The sequence below is a fragment of the Limanda limanda genome, chromosome 7 (assembly GCF_963576545.1).
Source record: "Limanda limanda chromosome 7, fLimLim1.1, whole genome shotgun sequence".
NCBI classification, from domain to species: domain Eukaryota; kingdom Metazoa; phylum Chordata; class Actinopteri; order Pleuronectiformes; family Pleuronectidae; genus Limanda; species Limanda limanda.
The window spans coordinates 16,307,957-16,329,191 of NC_083642.1; the positions used below are offsets into that span (position 1 = coordinate 16,307,957).

General features: G+C 42.1%; 1 protein-coding gene across 1 annotated transcript; it reads right to left on the reverse strand.

Moving 5' to 3' along the window:
* Positions 1-153: 153 nt before the first annotated feature.
* Positions 154-21,009, reverse strand: noc2l (NOC2-like nucleolar associated transcriptional repressor). Its single transcript, XM_061074371.1, has 18 exons — positions 20,961-21,009; positions 20,409-20,546; positions 20,137-20,320; positions 19,245-19,485; positions 13,729-13,819; positions 13,554-13,632; positions 13,335-13,445; positions 13,128-13,241; positions 12,245-12,433; positions 10,878-11,017; positions 10,594-10,705; positions 8,788-8,901; positions 6,774-6,875; positions 6,289-6,432; positions 3,818-3,931; positions 3,538-3,673; positions 1,147-1,236; positions 154-462 (listed from the first exon to the last, which is right to left on the reverse strand). The coding sequence occupies exons 1-18, from the start codon at positions 20,978-20,980 to the stop codon at positions 338-340; spliced, it is 2,244 nt and encodes a 747-aa protein (XP_060930354.1). The 5' UTR covers positions 20,981-21,009; the 3' UTR covers positions 154-337.
* Between the last annotated feature and the right edge of the window lie 226 nt (positions 21,010-21,235).

Here is a 21,235-nt window from a genome sequence, read left to right on the forward strand (position 1 = left end):
CTCGGCTCGGCGCTCTCTCCAAATAGCCTGTCCTCACAAAGCCTGAGGGTGCCTACAGGTGTGCACATGTATGCAGGACACAAATGACTAATTTCAGGTGCATTTGTGCATCAACATGCACGTACATGCTTCAATTAGTTAGAAAGAAACAAATCAAGTGGGGAATTTGTCTTTTTTAATAGAATTTCAATGCTTAATCAAATCATATCGCAAACACATTTGCACTGTACAAGTTACAAAAAGCAAAGAAAATAGCAGAAGTTCAGAAATACTGTGAGAATAGATGGCTGGTAAAGTGGAGGGAGTAGAAAGTCTCTCATGTGAGCGGCGATGAACCTCAGTCTTCATCAGACAGCTCCAGGTCCTCCACCACATCCGCGTCTCCCTCTGCCAGCTTTATCAGAGCGGAGGAGGACAGTGGCTGAGGAGCCTCATATTCCTTTTCATCCGCTTCACCATCATCTGGAATACAGACAGGAAACACTTGTTCAGCGGCTAGAACATGTATGAAGCCCAGCGGCTACCGGAGGTTACATTTTGATAACTCCTAAGCATGAAGATGTAGATATTGCTTGATCGCTCAGGAGAGTCGGCAGCAGAGAAGAAGCTGGTTTATTATTCATTTGTTTGCAGTTTCGAGTTTGGGAGATTTATGTTAATGTTAAAACAAGCATATGATTTAATTAATAAACTAAAAATGAAAACAAAATGAAGAAAATTATATACGGTTTGGGGAACCTGAATGAATCTGGCCCCTCTCCCTCATAGCACTTAATTCAGATCACTGACACATATTACAAAGGAGAGCACTAGACTCTCTAAACTGAGTGAATACAGAATATTTGTCATATTTGCCCAAAACAATTGTCAAACTATTTATCAAATATTAAAATACCGCTGATTATTTATTGATCAACTCAACATGATCTCTTGTTTATTCCACTTGACTTTGATTCCTCAATATTTAGTATGTGGATACATGCGCTTATTACATGGGATTATGATCTCATCTAAATCCAAAGTGAGTAAATACATACACAACAAATGAATAAACACAGGGAAAATGATGATGTTAAATATGAAATGGCATGATCTGTTAGTGCTACCCGTATTCTTGCATTTTGGACACTGATGTCCGACACTTACCAAAGTCTCCTCCGTCCATTCCTTCATCGCTCATGTCATACAAGTCTTCAAGATCCTCATCATCATCTGCCGCACGCCTGCTCTTTTTACCTGAGGAGAGAGACAATGAAAATCATTACACTGCATTGAATTGACTCGAGTGTTACTTTGTTCAGACATTTCAAAGTTTGCGTTGGTGCGCCGCTGATGTGCGAGCACGTTGGAGACACCTATATGTGGGCCAGGTATCAGAGGCAGCTGGAAGTGTCTATTTCCTCCTGAGATGGAAGTGAGAGACGATTACAGAGACGCTGCGACTGCTGCTGCACAAACACCCATGACAGTTTACTACTGGCAATTTCAGACATCTTATGCTCATGGCCTAAATATAGCAAATGGAGATAACAGGCAGGTTCCAGAGCTACGACGATGATGATGGGAGAGTCGGTGTGTATGCTGGAGAGAAGTAGAGAATTTGTCTGAATCGTGTGTGTGTGTCTGTGTGTGTGTCTGTGTGTGTGTTGTCTAGCCAAAAGGGACAACTGGGGTCCATGAGCTTTGAAGTTGAGGTGTGATGAGAGGCTGAGGGGATGGAGGAGAGAGGAGCAAACCAGAGCTGCTTCCTCTGTCCGCTTTACCGTGAACACACACTCCCACACACACACAAACAACTTCTACTAAAACACAAGACATCTCCCTTCCTATCTGAATATAATGACGACGAACATGCTCTCGTTCTCTTCCACTCTTTGTTGCTCACAAGGTGCAAAGCAGACATCAGGAGTACATCAGAAGTTGCCCCCAAATAACCTGGAAGACGTATTACTTCCACACACGGACACCACCACCACAGAAAACACACACGCACACATCAATTTAAATCATCAGTCTCCTGCTCTCGAACTCCCCCTCTTTCCGAGAGTGTGTGTGAGACCACAAAGAGCTTTGGTGAGCTGCCCAAAAGCTTTTGGCTCTTCAAGACTGGACGACAAGGTGGTGGGTGTGCCTTTGTGCGCTATCATTGAGATGTGCATGTGTGTGTGCACGTGCTGCGAGGACATGTGGGGGCAGCTGGTTGAGGCCCACGGGGCCAGAGAGAGAGAGAGAGAAGTAGAATGAGCGTGGTTGACGGGGAGAGAGGGGAGTGGGAGCGTCAACTCTGGCTGTTCCGCTGGGCTGGTTTGAATTAGGAACCCCGCCGGGATCCAAGCTTGTACTTCCGGTCGGGGGGGGGGGGTTCCAGTTCATGTATGTGCACAGGGGGTTGGAGGGTTGATGAACAAGAGGTGTGTGTGTGTGTTTTGGGGTGGGGGCTAGAGAAGCCCGTCTGCCGCTTGCCGGCAGCTGCCCATCCGTTTGTGGGGACGCTCCCTACAATGAAGTCCAGATGCATCAAAAAAACTGCCGCCTACTCCTTTCCTCTGTGACCTTGGGAAGGCTTGTTCAGCTTGGAGTGCGTCCGAGTGTGAAGGCGAGGTTACAGCTGCCTGTGACCTACGAGGGACCTCGAGTGGACAAGACACAGAGCTGAAAGGTGCCAGCTCCTCTTAGCTGAGAAAGAGCTCAACTATCTGTAAAGAGGGTTTTCTCTTGAGTTAGGTTTTGGGATTTAAGTTTTTGTTTTACAAAAATGGCAACTTTGGATTTTTTTGTAATTCAGAGCAAATACTTTGCAGGTCAGGTGGTGATCGATCGTGAGCAGCTGATCCTGATGGTGGACCATCGACCGTGAAGGCAGCTGATCATGGACAATGATTACAAGAAGACTGCTTGACATACAATATGCCTACTCACATTTTCTACCATAACTGGCAATACCTCCTCGATTTCTATTGTAATTGCTGCTCCATTTATCTCCATCAGATATTTTCTTGTGTATAAATACTTTAAATATTGACACACCATTCCATTATGCTAAAAACTGTTTCTTCTAATAATTGTTGTAAATATTGTTATTGTGTGTTCAGCTACAAGCGGCATCTATTGCACTTCTGTCCGATCTGGGAGAGGGATCCTCTGTGAGGTTCCTACGGTTTCCCCCTGTGAACAGGGTTTGTTTTGGTAGTTTTTCCTCACTCTTGTTGAGGGTTAAGGACAAAGGATGCTGCATCTTGTTAACCCCTATGAGACAAATTGTTATTTGTGAATATGAACTATACACATAAAACATAATGTATTGAGGTCATCGATTTCTTGAAGCCAAAACTTTTGTCCCAGAAACAGACACAAATCAAACTCCTCTGTCATCACCTCTTAACTTTGCTTTTAGTGAAAAACCAGGCTGTAACAAAACACAGCCCCCTGGAGGCCAATATGGGATGTACATCACAAACAAGTTTACCAGAAGTAACACAAAAACTTTGCACAACAATATCATGAGTGAGTGAAAAGAGCGACTGAGATTCAGGTTACCTTTAATTTGGAACCGTGCTTCATCTCCCTCTGAATCGCTGTCAGACTGAAACAGGTCCTTGAACTCTTTCTTGTCCTCTACTTTTTTCTCTGAAATCCTCTTACGTATGATCTCAGGGAGGTCCAGATCCTCCATCTTTAATACAACACAAACAGGGACAGATTAAAGCACAAGCCTATCCAGATGATGCTCATGATCATCAAATAATTTCTCTGCTCCACTATACAACAACTGTTTCATCATTAATAATATTATTTATTTTATTGGTTGGATAGTTACCCTGTCTTTGCCAGATATTTCTAGCTGGATCTCCTTCTCCCTCAGCTTCTTCCACTGGCTGTAGTACTTGGTGAGAGGTGTCCCTTCCTCCTGGAGCTTCTTCTCCCAGGCCGCCTGAAAGAGAAAATGGTTATTAAAATTAAATTAAAATCGTTGTATATTTGGATAAAGAATGTATATACAAAGTCGTGGGTGTGAATAAGAGCTGTACATTGTGTTAAATAAGAAGCAGATGAGTGCTTGATAATCATGAAGATCCAGGATGGTAGAGTATCTGTTTTGATGGAGGCCTATTCAGTTTTCACAGGTTGATTCTGGCTCTGAACTGATGTTGCACAGCAACCGCACAACAATTGACCAGGAGATAGAGATGGACACACAGACAGTGATGAGAGTGAGATGTGAAAAACAGACGGATTGAACAGTCCTGACCGGGGGAGAGCAGCCCATCCCCAGCCTTCCCCTAAAGGTATTTGTGAATGATATTGATTAGACCCAATCATATTATCCAACCAACAAATCAAATTGAGTGAACAGACCTTGGTCTCCTGCGCCTCCTGTTATCTTAACACATTTACCACTTGGCTATTAAGTTGGCTGACATGTGTGCTCGAGAAAAAAAAAATGAAATGAAAAAGCTCATTCTGAATTCAGCCTACACTCACAAAAAAACAAAACAATAAAAAATTCCACTGGAGAGACACCAACAACAGACACCAGTGTGACCTGGATTAATTAGGCTAGCTCTCAGTTTGGGTGACATGTCAGTGGGGGGGTGGGTGGCCAGAGGGGGGCCGTGGCCTTTTACACAGCAGCAGCAGCAGGGCTGTCCCCTCTCTTTCGCCTGCGGTGACACCTCCACCACGATGCCAGAGAGTGGATGCCATGGCGACAGCCTCTGCTGAGCAAAGAGTCGTGGCGACAGGGGCTGGCGCTGCAGCAGAGCCGTGCTGTCTGTCTGTTGTACTTTGTTAACAGACACACACCCACACACACACGCGTGCACACGCAGACGCACACACACGGCTACTCATTAAGGCACAGGCGCCTCTGGTTCAAAGGCCCATAAGAGTTTCCAATAATCACAGGGTTGTTCTAAACCTGTCTTTGAGTTTACACAGGGAGGTGTTATCAGTCGCTGCCTGTAGGGGTCAGCGGTCAGGACAGTCTGCAGCCGCAAACTCAACTGGACCAGAGTCCAACAAAAAAAACAACCTTTCTAATCTTACTGTTCCTCAACCAGAGAAAAGTGTCTTTACACTTAAACTCGTACACTCTGCCCTTTTCATGCATCTTGAGTTCATTCAGGTAAAACAGCATCTACACATTGAGAAGCAATTATTATATTATCATGCTGTTGTTGTGGAAATAACTTATATTTACCAGAAAAAATCAATCGAAATTTCTACCAACTATAACCCATTTCCAAGGCGAGTGGATGGAGCTGACTGATTGTTGAACATATTTGTGAACACCCAACAAACCCACCATAGCAGCTGGCATCATCTTGTCTACAGCTGGCAAACTGACAACCCACTACCCTCATTAGATCTGATTTATAAGAGGGATTAATGGACAGACTTCTCAGATTAATTAATTTCAAATGTCATCTTTGTTGATTATCTCTCCGATTCTATTAGTGCTGAATAGAGCTATGTTCTGTTTACTGTTAGTTTTGAGATCTCGTCTGGGCATGAAATGAGTCAATCAATATTTTAGAATATTTTAATACAAAACTAAATGGTTCAGACCTGTGATTTGTTGTACATTAGTAAAAAAAAAATGACATTCTTAAAGAGAACAAATGAATAATGGTCACCAGCAGAAGCGTTCATCAAACTGTTTGCTCTGGATATCTGTTAGATTTTATCTGGTTTCCATCTGAACCATCATCAGCTTTCAGATAGGTTGTGTATTTTGACCAGGTGTTTCCTCTGGTTAGACATGCTGCCAGGGCTAGCTTTGCATTTCACCTCACGAATATTGCAATGAGCAACTATCTACGCTGAATCTGACAAGAGTAACCACAATTGCGACAGGTTTGGACTCATTGCCCTGACTCACTGTGACTTGAACAAGCTGCAGGCAACACGACATGGCAACTTTAATCTTGCTCCCTTTCTTTATTTTTATTCTCTTCTCCTCTCTCACCCAGATGTGATCGCAGGTAGCAGGTTTTTGGCATCATTTGATTGATCACAGATTGGTAAATCAGATACCTGGTAGTCCAAACTTAATTTAGTCCCTAACCAAAAACTTACAAACCCGTGCGCCCAAAACTACTTATAACACAAATGTTTAACTATTATTAATCTGCCTTGAGTTTCATTTTATTAAAAATCTAGAATAAATGGCAGGAAACAGAGGAGACAAACTGACGAGAAAAACAAATGAGTGTAAAAGGAAAAAGAAGCTCTGGAGAGGCCGAGCTAGATTTAGAACAAGACAGACATTCCCTCTCACACACTCACCACAGCGGTAGCATCGGCCACTCCGAAGGCGGCCTTCTGTCTCCGTGCTGTGATGTGGCTGCTGTTCTCCTGTACCTTCTCCAGTAGCTGGCGCACCGGCTTGCAGTAATTGGCCACTTTGCATTCCTTCAGGAACACTTTCAGCTGCAGGGACATGGGGGGGTTAGAAGGGACCAGTGTAAAGAACCATGCAGTCTGCCCATATTGTGTATTCAGGCACGGCAGAGGTGGGTTTGTGGTCGTGTCCCCAAAGAGGAACAGATTTGACCTCGTGAGACGTGAACCAGAGTCATCCATTCAGAGAAGGATTAAGCTCAGTGTGATGTTCAGTGTCACCATTTCCTTCTGAGTTTATACAGAGGTGCAATTCTTTAATGCTAGAATGTGTCATGTAAAAGTGTGTGGATATGAGGAAATAAAGTCAATTCAAGTCACCAAACTTATTTCACATGTACATTCCAGGATTCATTTCAAGGATGTGTTACCTGAATGACGGTGGGGAGAGCGAGTTCTGGGAAGCCAATGGTGCAAGCTTGAGTGTGGAAATATTCCAATATCAGGTCATACAGCTGGTCAATCAGTCCGTCCTAAGGATTCAAACAATATTCAGGTTAAAAACAGATGTGTAAAATGTCAATGCATCATTGTCGTCATTGCTGTGCGACTTCATTCAGAGGGAAAAGGATTGTTAAAATGAACAGTGGAGGCCTCTTAGCAGAGTTCCAGACCTCTGAACCTGCCCACATTTATGGCTTGTTAGGCAATGCTAATAAATCTGTGGCGGCGAGTTAACTTAAAGCCCTTTTTACCAGCAAGAGAAAAGATTACAATAGGCAGGATTAATAAGGGGAGGACATCTTCCTACATACATGTATATACCTTTATGTTTGTACAAGTTAATCCAAGTTCATGTACAGAAATAACTTTCTACAACTGAAAAAGGCGCTGGCGAGATGGATTTGCAATTTGCTCCAACACAGGAGAACAGCAAAACAAGAGAATTCTCCCTCCAAAACAAAAATCAATCTGAATGAAGAGAAACAAAATGGTTAAGTCGGTCAGATTTTAAGGCCGAGCATGGTCTCGCTGTCACACAGCTTGTCCCTTGAAATCTGTCACCTCTGGCTTATAAACTGAGAGACATCAAAGATTACTTAGAATGCTCCCATGCCAAGTCAGAAACACTGATCAAAATATTAAATCCAGCCTGTAAATTGTTATATTAATAAGTGGCCACAAGTATTACATTTTTTTTTTTTAAATTATAACTTGGGGCCAACCTGTGCAGTTACCAGGACTGCTTTGGTCTGCATGAAGCAACTGTCCCCATGTGATCAGACAAACTGTTCACATACCAACTGCGCATGCTGCAGATTGTGATCAGTCCATAGTCACATTTATACAATTCTTTTAGTAGTCATACAATGACAGCTGTTAACTTATAACATTGGACTCAAGAAGAGGCAGGAAAGAGAGGCTTGGCCGAGGTGAAAATATTTTGTCAGTCAAAAATTTACATTTTTGGGAGACAGATGTGAAGATAGAAAGAAAAGCTTCTTCTTGATTTTTATAGCTGTTGGCATTGCAGTTGGCGCATCCCAGCCATCGACTGGAATGGAGTGAGGGTCAGTATATGAGCATCAGTGGAACGCCTCACTGATACAGACCCTCAACAATACTCTAAATGAAAGTGCATGTGTCCACGCAACCAGAGACCGGCTGCAGCTGTCTGAGGATGTGGAGAGGACGTCCCAGCATGTAGCTTTACTTCAGCCTTGTTGTGGTTGTAACCATCAACAAACTCAAAAAAAAAAAAAACTCTGGTCACGGCAACCTGAATGGACCAATGACAGCTTTGCGATCTCCATGTAGCTGCCACAGGAAGTTACTGTCCATTAAAGAGACCCTATATGTATTATTTGCATTGTCAAAGCACATACTGTTATACATCTATGATTCAACGTTTACTGAAGATAATATAGATAATAAATATGGAGGGGAGAGTAAATGAAAACATCATAAGAAAATCTTAGTTGAGTCTTTGTGAAAACTTTTTTAACGTGCGTTTCATATCTAAGTGTGTTTTTTAATGTTGTGTGTCTGCGAGGCAGGGGTTGGTGGCAGCTGCCCAGGTGACTGGAGTGAAAACAGCCCTAGCAGGCGGAGTGCAGGGGATTATCCCAGAAGGCCGTGCTGCAATCCTCTTGGCTGCAGCGCTGAGCGTGGTGACTCCGGGCCAGTTTTAGAGCCCTGACAAGGGGCTTTCAACGCTGCCCTCAATCCCCTCCTGTACACACGCAGACTACCACACAGTGCCAGGGAGTAACATGAAAGTAACGTTAACTAAGACCTGAGGCACTCATCTGATCAGCCGCTCCTCCTTCTCAGCACAACAAAGACACACGGAGCGGATACAAAGCGCAACACAAGCAGGACAATCTATCGCCAAGAAAATAAATTAGTCCTCACTAGTGGCGGATCAAAGACAAAAAAATGTACCTTGTAGGCTTTCTCCATCAGGTTGATTTTGTTCAGCTTGAGGATGACGGCAAAGTTGATGGGCTTCTTGCTCATTCGTCCGGGCTTCTTGTTAAATTCCACTTGTTGGAAGATCTATAAAGAAAAAGAATAAACCAGCAGCACTGAATTTGGATCCAATGACTAAGAAGTGATGAGCTTTGTTCATACAATAGAGCAAAGCACATCGTTTTCAGAGAACAGAACAGTGAGCAGTACCAGAACACAAAGCAAATACAAAATGCATGGGCAACATGTGACTGTGTGTATATATATATACACACACACTTTTTTGTTAATTCGTGTCCTTGTGTACTCGTTTATTATTCAAGGCCACAACTTTTGAACAGAATTGGAAACTGTGACCATATTTTCTATATTCAAGGAACAACAGAAATCAACTACCTCTACAGTGCACATGTAATCAGCAAGACATTGATATTAGTGCTTCCACTTCATTTGACATTTACAGTAGTGTTAGAGAGATGACACATTTCTATCTTGGTATGGACGTACATGCGAGCCAACGTGTGGGCTTCTCGTCTACACGGTTAAGCTTTCATATCTGCCCACAGTGCACAAGTGAATTTCTGCATTGTATTCGTATATGAAGCTATTTCTGACACCCTGTATCTCTGTGTATTTGAGTGTGCGCGTGCATATGCATGTGTGTGTGCGTGTGTGGTCGTTAATGTGCTCAGTGTGTGAAGCAGAGCAACGCTCCTGGTCGGTGCTGTCTGTACAAACATAGGATGTGGTGGCGGTCTGCGGGGGAGCCGGGGGGAAGTGGGAAGGCATGGGCCAACCCTGGTGCATGCACATGCAGTCGAACATGCACGCACGCACGCACACAGCTACTGAAGCAGGAAGCTCCAAATCATGCACCCCCCTCAGAGATGCGAGAACACACACAGGCACAGACACAGGAGGAAGGGGCTGCTGCTGCTGCTCTAATTAAAACAGTAGCAGCATACCTCCGCCTGCCTTTAACAAGGGGAACAGTAAAGGAGAAAAAAAATACAGGAAATATAATGCGTCACAAATAAACCCAGCTTGCTGTTGGGGATGGCCGCACTGGGGAGTGGGCCAGAGGCAGAGAGGATGTGGTCTGCACAACATGTTAGGACCAGAGTGGAAACCACAACCGTGCCTTTATCGGGTCGGTCAAACTGCTGCAAACACGCACCCACACACACACACACAAACAGACAGATGACTCCCAGCGGGCCGGGCTAGTTGCTGTCGCTAGCACACTGTTCACCTCCAGCAAGCCACAACACCGCCCCACAAATAAACACTGACATACGTTTGCACACAAGAAACACACAGAGACCACACAGTCACGCGTTTCACACCTGACCCGGAGAATGTTGTCAGTTGGTGACTTGCGATTGGTTTGATAAGAAAGGTGTCTCTCTCTCTCTCTCTCCCTCTCTCTCGCTCACACACACTGAGTTGTAACCATCGAGGTGTTTCCTCCTGAGCGCCTTCAGTTGTGGCCGTTGAGACCAAAATGCCTTTCATACACCACTGATGTGTTTCCACAGCAAATGGAACATGTCATCGCCTCCACCTTTTCATTGTTTCCACTTGTGACAGAAAACAAACTGACTGGCGTTTATTCTGCATCATTTTAAGCGGTGTGAGGTCTTCAGGTGTATATGGTGAACTGGAATATGAAGGACTTCAGATTCGACTCCTGGAAACTTTGACCTTCTACATAACTCTTTTGCAGCTGCCTGATCCTGTAAGACCCTTGTGGAGGTTACTGCAGATGACATGTCTTACCTCCAGGAGGAAAGGCAGCACAGGTACAAATGTGTTGGTGCTGCTGGACAGCAGCGTGAGGGCTCTGCAACAGTGCATCCTCAGAGGGTAATACTTTGATGAGGGCACCAATCTGTTCAGGAGGAGAAAACAGCGGTCAGTGTCTCCCCCTGCTGTTCGGAAAATGTATACAACATCATATATTCAAACTATACTACTTTCTAGCATTGAAGACTTTTGACATCATTGGATATTGTCCAACATGTACAAGTTAAAAAAACAGACGTTATAATAGATTTACTCACTTGATGGTTCCAATTATGACCTGGCAGAGTGGATAGATGAGAGGCTGGAGGACATCACTGGGGTACAGGGTGCCGAGCACACGACACCAGAGGTACAGACAGTGGATGAACTGCCAGTTATACACCGACTGGTATGTTTCCTACAGTACACACACAAGCAGAGTCGTGGTTTAATTACAGATGCATAAAATTAGCACATGCTTATGTTTGCATTGTGATTTATGTATGAGTACAAACTAGCAAGAAGTAGGGATGCACCGATCCGCTTTTTTCACCTCCGATACCGATACCGATATCTGAGGTTTAGTATCGGCCGATACCGATCCGATACCGATACTAATTAAACAGTCGGATTCCCCTGGTCCGCACCAGTTCTAAGTCACCCGCGGGCGAGTTCACCAACTTTGCAGCTCTGCCAGTTCCGTTCAAACTGAGCAGGGCGGGAGATCCGGACCGGGACCCGTCCGGCACCGGGCCGCCGGAGGGACCGGGACCGGTAGCCGGACCGGGACCGGTAGCCGGACCGGGAGCGGGACCGGTAGCCGGACCGGGGTTCACAGCCGCCCCGGGGAAGCTAGCGGCGGCGGCGGGCGGAGTGGGCAAAGTTCCGGCTCCCGGTCCGGGCCCCGGTCCCAGGGCAGCAGCACAATCAGCCGGCAGCCCGGCTCCGGGGAGCCCCGCGGCCCCGGTGGAGGCGGCTCGGCTCGCACCGGGGCCGCGGGGAGAGGCGCCGGACACTGTCGGCTCCGCACGTTGCTTGCGTATGACGTCACTCACAGCGCACAGCATAGAATTACACTGAATAGATCAGCCGATATGGATCGGCCCATTGTCACCGATACCCGATCTAGAAATTTCTTCAATATCGGTACCGATACGATACAAATATCGGATCGGTGCATCCCTAGCAAGAAGGTGTGAAAAACATCAGGCTGGTGAGAACAGACTAGAAAGTAGCTTTGTGCTCTTTTGAACTGAAGGGGCCGTGTCAATACCTATTTATCAAAGAAGAAATAATCTTACAATAAATAAAGGAATCTCACACTGACTTTTTTCCTCAATGACCACTTGTCTGATTGATTTCAGATTTGGTGGGTATGTTGCTGAGGACACGAGAAAGTCTGTTTTTAGGATGAGTGACTGTTCAAAACAATCGATAAAGATTCCTTGATTTATTCCAAACTGCACTCAACACAACCCTCTTACCAGAGCGCATGCTCCACCTTGACAGACACTGCTTCAAAATGAGAATAAACCTTAAAAATCAGTTATTATAAAGTAGCAATACCCCTTTCCCACATGTGTAAATGTGACAATTTATCAATGCTTTGAGAGACTCTTCTTCAATCGCACATTTGAAAACCAACCTTTTTCTTCATGGTCATGGCGTTTCGGAGGTGGATGGCCAGCTGTCGAATGTAAATGAAGGCATGCTGGTAGGAAGCCTGTGTGTCCAGGGAGTACATCTCTGTCAGAGTGCGTTGCATGAAGTTGATCATGGGCAGCGCATTGGGAGATGTGAACTTGCAGTTCTGTACGTAGGAAATGTACATTTGCTGCAAAGAGAGAGAACACCACCGTAATCAGAAGAGATCAAAAATATCTAAGTCAACACAACTTGGGACTGGTTCTACAGTGACGACATGCATGCTTAACCATGCTGTGCTGGTATGAACAGTTAGGGGGCTCTTGTTATTAATAACTGATCTTCTGAGATCTCGTTCCTCTGAGGCAACGTTCATATCAGCAGATGCTTCTGGTGAATAGTAAACACAAAATGTTTCTCTATAACTTAGTAATGTGTTTTTTTATAACTAAACTAAGTAATCTTATTGCACTGACTGGACTCCAATTAGCTGTTGTTTGCGTCTTTAAATAGATATTCACATAACATTTCAAACCTTCACAAAGCATTTAAGTGATATATTCAGTATAGACAAGAACAACACAATGATTGAGTTATTGCTTAAAATAGATCATGTTTGTTCATTATTATAACTAAGAAGATCTGACATTATAAAACCGGTCATACAATATGATAATTCCAAAAGGTGTCATTTGTTTTTTCTTGCCACTATACAGGCTTGATGTGTCTGAAGTGTTTGTAATGACCTTAACAGAAAAAATAAATAAAATACAAATGTGTAAGAGTGTAATTGTAGCATGATCTTGTTATGGCCTAATTCCCTGTTCTAACCCATTTAAAATCTAGGTTCCCTGTGAACTCCTGAATTCCTGCATTTAGCTCACCTTGAGAATGGGGTTCAGATACATCTCTTGCTTGTGTCTGCAGATTTTGTTGAGGGCCAGGAAAGCCAGAACTCGGTTTGTTTCCTCCCCTGTGCTCCACTGCTTCAGCAGTTGCTAGATACAAACACGTTAAAGAAATTTAAGGAAAAATACAATAACACAAGGAGAATTTATCCCAATGAGCCCTTCCTAGGGTTTTTGTCCTACCTTTCCCAGATGGCGACACTGTTTGGGCAGGCAAAGGTAATAAGGCACGAGCTGGTTGGCGTGACGCAGGACAGCCCTGATGACTGTGGCCTCTGTTAGACAGGATAACAGCTACAGGTGCAGAGGGACACAGCAGAGATGTTAGAGGCAAAATAACAAAGGATGTTTTCAGGACGTAAAAAGGAAGATGAAAAATCTGAAAGTAAAAGCAAAACAAACCTGAACTACTCCACTGACGTACATCTTGATGTCAATGTGATTCTTCTGCCACTTAGGACTGGATGATGGCAGCACAAGCCTGAGAACAAAACAGAGGAAACCAGAAGGAGAGGTGAGCAACCTTTCTAACTGTCAACATGACGTGAGAGCAGCAGGTGAAACATCCACTTCATACCTTTTCTGGTCTTTTTCTGGCTTCAGGTTGAGCATCCTCTGCAGGGCCACATAAATGTCTCTGATACAGAACAGAACCAACGAGTTGAACACTGTAGAACAGATAAAGAAAGGGTTATTCATATTAAAAAGGAGTCCAACATTTTGTGGTTGTCAAGCAAAATCTATTCATCTCATAGTAAATTACACAGCTTTTAATTCAATAATGTGAGATATTAACCAAACCATGATGAGTCATGTTTGAATCTGTTAACAGAACATTATCAAGCACTTTCATTTTTATATTTCTGTATTAAAAATATTTCTAACTGTATACAACGCTAGAATGTTTGTACTGGAGTCCGAAAAATAATATCTACTGCAAAGTTTTCAGGTTTTCTGGATTATTTAAAATACAGCTTTTGACAAGGCTCTGTCCACACACACAGCTTTTTCCGATGCAAGTTGGGGTTTCTGCAACATGCAAACTGTGATTTAAGTTATTGAAAACTGAGCTTCTGCAAAAATCCATTCAGGGTGGAGATTTTACAAAACAATATTTTAAGTGTAGACATGTAGACAGAATAAAAAGAGTTTTTGATTTCTAATGTCATTGTTGTTAGCCTGCCGAAAAAAGCGTATACTTATGAGTCCAGATTGGTCACAATGGCTTAACGGGGGAATATCCTTATATCGCAGCTAGATTTTTCTGAGAGCAAAGGAGGAAACCTCTTACCTAAATGGACATTTAGTAGATACCTATGTACGTGTGGGCGCAGCTGTTAAAAAACTACTACTAGTGAACATTGAAACATTAAACTATTAAATATGCGATAATATGGCTTTATCAATACATCTAAATAAAATACTGTATAGTGTAATATCAGTTTTGTTGGTTGAAGTGTTGCTCTGTGCCATTAATGAAACCTATTATGACAGACTTTTTACAGTCACTGTGTCCTGTAGTTGTTTTGTTAAATTTTAATAACAGCGACGTAGGAACACACTGTTACACACTGGTGAGTTGTGTTCAACTACAATTGCATTAAGAATTTTGACAGCAATGCAACAATAATAATGTCTATTAAAGCCCTCAAAAAGCCAATTCATTTGCCTGAATAATAATAATAATAATAATGAATAATAATAATAAATATAATAGCAGTATATAGTAATAATGGCAGCAACAACAGTATATATAATAATAGTAAATATAATAATAATGAAAATAAAATTTTTAGGGCTGCAAAGCAGCACTGGGTGGGCCCGAGCACATCCATTTTGAAGCGTTGCATGCTTTTTGTCTGAAAAAACAAAAATAACCAGTTCTGAGAGAGAGAGACGTAACCTTTGCAAGACATAAAGTTTCCTTTGATCTAGGAAGACTGAAATCAAAGGATTCATGGTCCATGTATGTCCGCGTTACAGAACATCGTGTTTTAATGGCGTGTAATCAAACTTTGACACCACGCCACGGTCACACCGTGTGATTAAAAAAAAATCTGTCAGTCAGTTTTTATCTCCATCTTGTCGTGATGACACTCATCTCAATTTGAAGTTGATCCGATGAAAACCCTGGTACAAGTGTATCAAAGAAAAAATGTGGAATATGGCCAAAATGGCCACTAAATGCAAAATAGCAGGCTTCCTGTTGTGTTTTTCCAATTGCACCAAGAGACTTTTTTGTTTGTCTGGTCATGATACACCTGTATATCGATTTTTGTGAAGATAGGTCAATGGGAACACCTTCCGGGGGTCTCGGGCTGTCTCGGGGGGCACCGTTGAGCCATTTTGCGACGCCCATTGAAAATTCCTTCAGAATATGTAAATTTTCACCACTTTCTAACTTTCTGCAAATTTTGGTAAGAAGTTGAGCATGTTAAAGCCCTCAAAAAGCCAATTCATTTGCCTGAATAATAATAATAACCAGAGACTTTTTTGTTTGTCTGGTCATGATACACCTGTATATCGATTTTTGTGAAGATAGGTCAATGGGAACACCTTCCGGGGGTCTCGGGATGTCTCGGGGGGCACCGTTGAGCCATTTTGCGACGCCCATTGAAAATTCCTTCAGAATACGTAAATTTTCACCACTTTCTAACTTTCTGCAAATTTTGGTAAGAAGTTGAGCATGTTAAAGCCCTCAAAAAGCCAATTCATTTGCCTGAATAATAATAATAATAATAACAAGACATAAAGTTTCCTTTGATCTAGGAAGACTGAAATCAAAGGATTCATGGTCCATGTATGTCCGCGTTACAGAACATCGTGTTTTAATGGCGTGTAATCAAACTTTGACACCACGCCACGGTCACACCGTGTGATTAAAAAAAAATCTGTCAGTCAGTTTTTATCTCCATCTTGTTGTGATGACACTCATCTCAATTTGAAGTTGATCCGATGAAAACCCTGGTACAAGTGTATCAAAGAAAAAATGTGGAATATGGCCAAAATGGCCACTAAATGCAAAATAGCAGGCTTCCTGTTGTGTTTTTCCAATTGCACCAAGAGACTTTTTTGTTTGTCTGGTCATGATACACCTGTATATCGATTTTTGTGAAGATAGGTCAATGGGAACACCTTCTGGGGGTCTCGGGGGGTCTCGGGGGGCACCGTTGAGCCATTTTGCGACGCCCATTGAAAATTCCTTCAGAATATGTAAATTTTCAACACTTTCTAACTTTCTGCAAATTTTGGTAAGAAGTTGAGCATGTTAAAGCCCTCAAAAAGCCATTTCATTTGCCTGAATAATAATAATAATAATAATAATAATAACTAGTTTAGCTGCCACAGTCACAATGTGAGGAAACACTATTTAAATAATAATAATAATAATAAGTACATGTGTATCAAAGAAAAAATGTGGAATATGGCCAAAATGGCCACTAAATACAAAATATCAGGCTTCCTGTTTTGTTTTTACATTGCACCCAGAGACTTTTTTGTTTGTTTGGTCATGATACACCTGTATATCGATTTTTGTGAAGATAGGTCAATGGGAACACCTTCCGGGGGTCTCGGGGGGTCTCGGGGGGCACCGTTGAGCCATTTTGCGACGCCCATTGAAAATTCCTTCAGAATACGTAAATTTTCACCACTTTCTAACTTTCTGCAAATTTTGGTAAGAAGTTGAGCATGTTAAAGCCCTCAAAAAGCCAATTCATTTGCCTGAATAATAATAATAATAATAAATAATAATAATAAATATAAAAATAGTACAGTATATATAGTATATAATATAACATAATATATATTTATATATGATAGTAATTATACCAATATAATAGCAGTATATAGTAATAATGGCAGCAACAACAGTATATATAATAATAGTAAATATAATAATAATGAAAATAAAATTTTTAGGGCTGCAAAGCAGCACTGGGTGGGCCCGAGCACATCCATTTTGAAGCGTCGCATGCTTTTTGTCTGAAAAAACAAAAATAACCAGTTCTGAGAGAGAGAGAGACGTAACCTTTGCAAGACATAAAGTTTCCTTTGATCTAGGAAGACTGAAATCAAAGGATTCATGGTCCATGTATGTCCGCGTTACAGAACATCGTGTTTTAATGGCGTGTAATCAAACTTTGACACCACGCCACGGTCACACCGTGTGATTAAAAAAAAATCTGTCAGTCAGTTTTTATCTCCATCTTGTCGTGATGACACTCATCTCAATTTGAAGTTGATCCGATGAAAACCCTGGTACAAGTGTATCAAAGAAAAAATGTGGAATATGGCCAAAATGGCCACTAAATGCAAAATAGCAGGCTTCCTGTTGTGTTTTTCCAATTGCACCAAGAGACTTTTTTGTTTGTCTGGTCATGATACACCTGTATATCGATTTTTGTCAAGATAGGTCAATGGGAACACCTTCCGGGGGTCTCGGGCTGTCTCGGGGGGCACCGTTGAGCCATTTTGCGACGCCCATTGAAAATTCCTTCAGAATATGTAAATTTTCAACACTTTCTAACTTTCTGCAAATTTTGGTAAGAAGTTGAGCATGTTAAAGCCCTCAAAAAGCCATTTCATTTGCCTGAATAATAATAATAATAATAATAATAATAACTAGTTTAGCTGCCACAGTCACAATGTGAGGAAACACTATTTAAATAATAATAATAATAATAAGTACATGTGTATCAAAGAAAAAATGTGGAATATGGCCAAAATGGCCACTAAATACAAAATATCAGGCTTCCTGTTTTGTTTTTACATTGCACCCAGAGACTTTTTTGTTTGTTTGGTCATGATACACCTGTATATCGATTTTTGTGAAGATAGGTCAATGGGAACACCTTCCGGGGGTCTCGGGGGGTCTCGGGGGGCACCGTTGAGCCATTTTGCGACGCCCATTGAAAATTCCTTCAGAATACGTAAATTTTCACCACTTTCTAACTTTCTGCAAATTTTGGTAAGAAGTTGAGCATGTTAAAGCCCTCAAAAAGCCAATTCATTTGCCTGAATAATAATAATAATAATAAATAATAATAATAAATATAAAAATAGTACAGTATATATAGTATATAATATAACATAATATATATTTATATATGATAGTAATTATACCAATATAATAGCAGTATATAGTAATAATGGCAGCAACAACAGTATATATAATAATAGTAAATATAATAATAATGAAAATAAAATTTTTAGGGCTGCAAAGCAGCACTGGGTGGGCCCGAGCACATCCATTTTGAAGCGTCGCATGCTTTTTGTCTGAAAAAACAAAAATAACCAGTTCTGAGAGAGAGAGAGACGTAACCTTTGCAAGACATAAAGTTTCCTTTGATCTAGGAAGACTGAAATCAAAGGATTCATGGTCCATGTATGTCCGCGTTACAGAACATCGTGTTTTAATGGCGTGTAATCAAACTTTGACACCACGCCACGGTCACACCGTGTGATTAAAAAAAAATCTGTCAGTCAGTTTTTATCTCCATCTTGTCGTGATGACACTCATCTCAATTTGAAGTTGATCCGATGAAAACCCTGGTACAAGTGTATCAAAGAAAAAATGTGGAATATGGCCAAAATGGCCACTAAATGCAAAATAGCAGGCTTCCTGTTGTGTTTTTCCAATTGCACCAAGAGACTTTTTTGTTTGTCTGGTCATGATACACCTGTATATCGATTTTTGTCAAGATAGGTCAATGGGAACACCTTCCGGGGGTCTCGGGCTGTCTCGGGGGGCACCGTTGAGCCATTTTGCGACGCCCATTGAAAATTCCTTCAGAATATGTAAATTTTCACCACTTTCTAACTTTCTGCAAATTTTGGTAAGAAGTTGAGCATGTTAAAGCCCTCAAAAAGCCAATTCATTTGCCTGAATAATAATAATAATAATAATAATCCTTACAATTTCAATAGGGTCTCACCAGACACCTTTGATGTCTGTGCTCGGGCCCTAATAATCCTTACAATTTCAATAGGGTCTCACCAGACACCTTTGATGTCTGTGCTCGGGCCCTAATAACAACAAGCCATAGTTTTGACACACATATCAGTACTTGTAGGTGAAATGTGCGGTCTTACCTGAGCTGTCTGCCACTTTGTATCGACACGGACCTCCTCCTTCACCCTTTGTCGTAGCTACAGCTGCCTTAAAGGCCTGCGTGACCTCTCTGAAGAGACGAACCGTGGGCTCCTTCTTCATCGCAGCTTTCCACTCTTCAATCATCTTCTCTGTGACTTTGGTGGCCTCCTCCTTCTTAGATTTCTTGGAACCTTTCTGACCCTCCTCGACATCTTCGTCTTCCTCATCAGAGTATGCATCCTACATGCAAAACATGCCAGTATCAACATCTTTGGGCCTATTCAGACCTGGTTTTAACATCAGTCCTGAGAGATCCAATTACATGTGGAAAGAGCTATGTTCCTCTGTTCACATCTGACTTTAATATTTGTCCTGAATATGTCTCATGTGACCTCTTGTGATCGAATCTCACTTTACCACAATATGTGCAAATAAACACATTTAGATTCCACAAGATCAAATTATGTTGTTATTACCAAGTCTAAGTTTACAGATGAGTCCTATGACAATGCATGTGTGTTGCTGTATGTATGGGTTTGTATCAGCAAGTGTGCGAGAATAGAAATAAGAAATCGTAATTTGGTGTTGATATTGTCGCCATAAACAAATTGATCATGTAAGCACTGAGAACAGCAAACACTACTTAAGATATAAAGGGAAACAGAGTCAGAAGACATCAGCCAAGTAGAGTATCAGCCGGGTCCTTCATGTTTGGCCAAGGACTCATTTGTGTTCACACAGCTTAGAGAACATTGCCACATGCGTCCAACACTACCTCAGTATTATATCTGAGTGATTGGATCTCAGGACACAGTTCAGTTCTGACCACTTGTGTTTGGATCACCCGGTCTGACCGATGTGAACACACACACACACAAGCAGCTGACCTACCTTCAGTGATGTTGGCAATTTATGGTACTTTTTCTCATCCTCATCTTCAGAGCTGTCCGTGTCGTCGAAGTTGAGAAGAGTTTTGTCGTTCTCTTGCAGGAACTTGTAGAACTCTGGATCTTTGTTCTTTAACCTGGACAGCTGATCCTTGTGCTGAGAGGCCTGACCTTTCTTCTTATCATCACTATGGAGAAAATTCACTTGTCAGTCCCTGGGAGGCCATGGTGTAAGTACGATCACAACAGTGAAGTATGAGTGTGAGTCTGACTTACTTCTCTGAAGCTGCAGAGCTCAGATCTTTCTTCTTTTTGATACCATTCTGTTTGGGAGTGTCTTCTTCGTTTTCATCTTCATCTGCAGAATCAAAGCCTGACAGCAGGAACTCATCCACGCTGAGGTCTTCTAGTTTTCTACAAAAAACAACATTAAAAAAATAAGTTAGCCCACATGTGGGAAGAACTATACGTGGTACATGCTCTCCAGTTTCCAATTCAAACGTTTTAAAGTTGAGCTCTTAGCTCTTTAGCTATCTAGCCACATATATCCAATTAACAGACGTGTATTTAACGTTTTCTACTAAGAGTAAAAGTACTGGCCCCTGGATTAAAGCGAACTACTTCCAAAAGCCCACAACACTGCGTTAGCTTAAACGGCATGGGTGGCTAGGACACGTTCGTTCACGATGCTAGCTGAGCTAACACGAGTCTATAAGACAGCAGAAGTCCACCGAGGGGACGGAAAACTGTTTCCCTCACAAAGAAAACACAATCAGCCGTTAAAACGCGCCATAAACGTGTTATAGTTAAGAAAATGTGAACACACACCTTTTCTGTTTCCCTGCCATGCTGGATTCCTAACGTGACACCGCGAGACTTCAATACCCACAATGCACCAGTGCAAACCGTAGGAATTGGTTTTATGGTTCATGGGCAGTGAGCACATTAAAGCGTCTGGAAACGTAGCGAGAGCAACACGTTATTTTGGCCCATTACACAACGCTTATGATGTTTTATGTCGATGAATGACAGCGTTGAATTTACTCCCTTAAAATATGAACAGAACCAGCGTGATAAAACAAACGTCGGCGAGCACAGCAACC

Excerpts from the sequence above, each read along its gene's own strand:
- noc2l (XM_061074371.1), bottom strand. The coding sequence starts at position 20,980 with ATGGCAGGGAAACAGAAAAG. Across the intron at positions 6,433-6,773 it reads CTCTCCCCACCGTCATTCAG|CTGAAAGTGTTCCTGAAGGA; the intron begins GTAACACATCCT and ends ATGTCCCTGCAG. Across the intron at positions 3,674-3,817 it reads AAATATCTGGCAAAGACAGG|ATGGAGGATCTGGACCTCCC; the intron begins GTAACTATCCAA and ends GTTGTATTAAAG.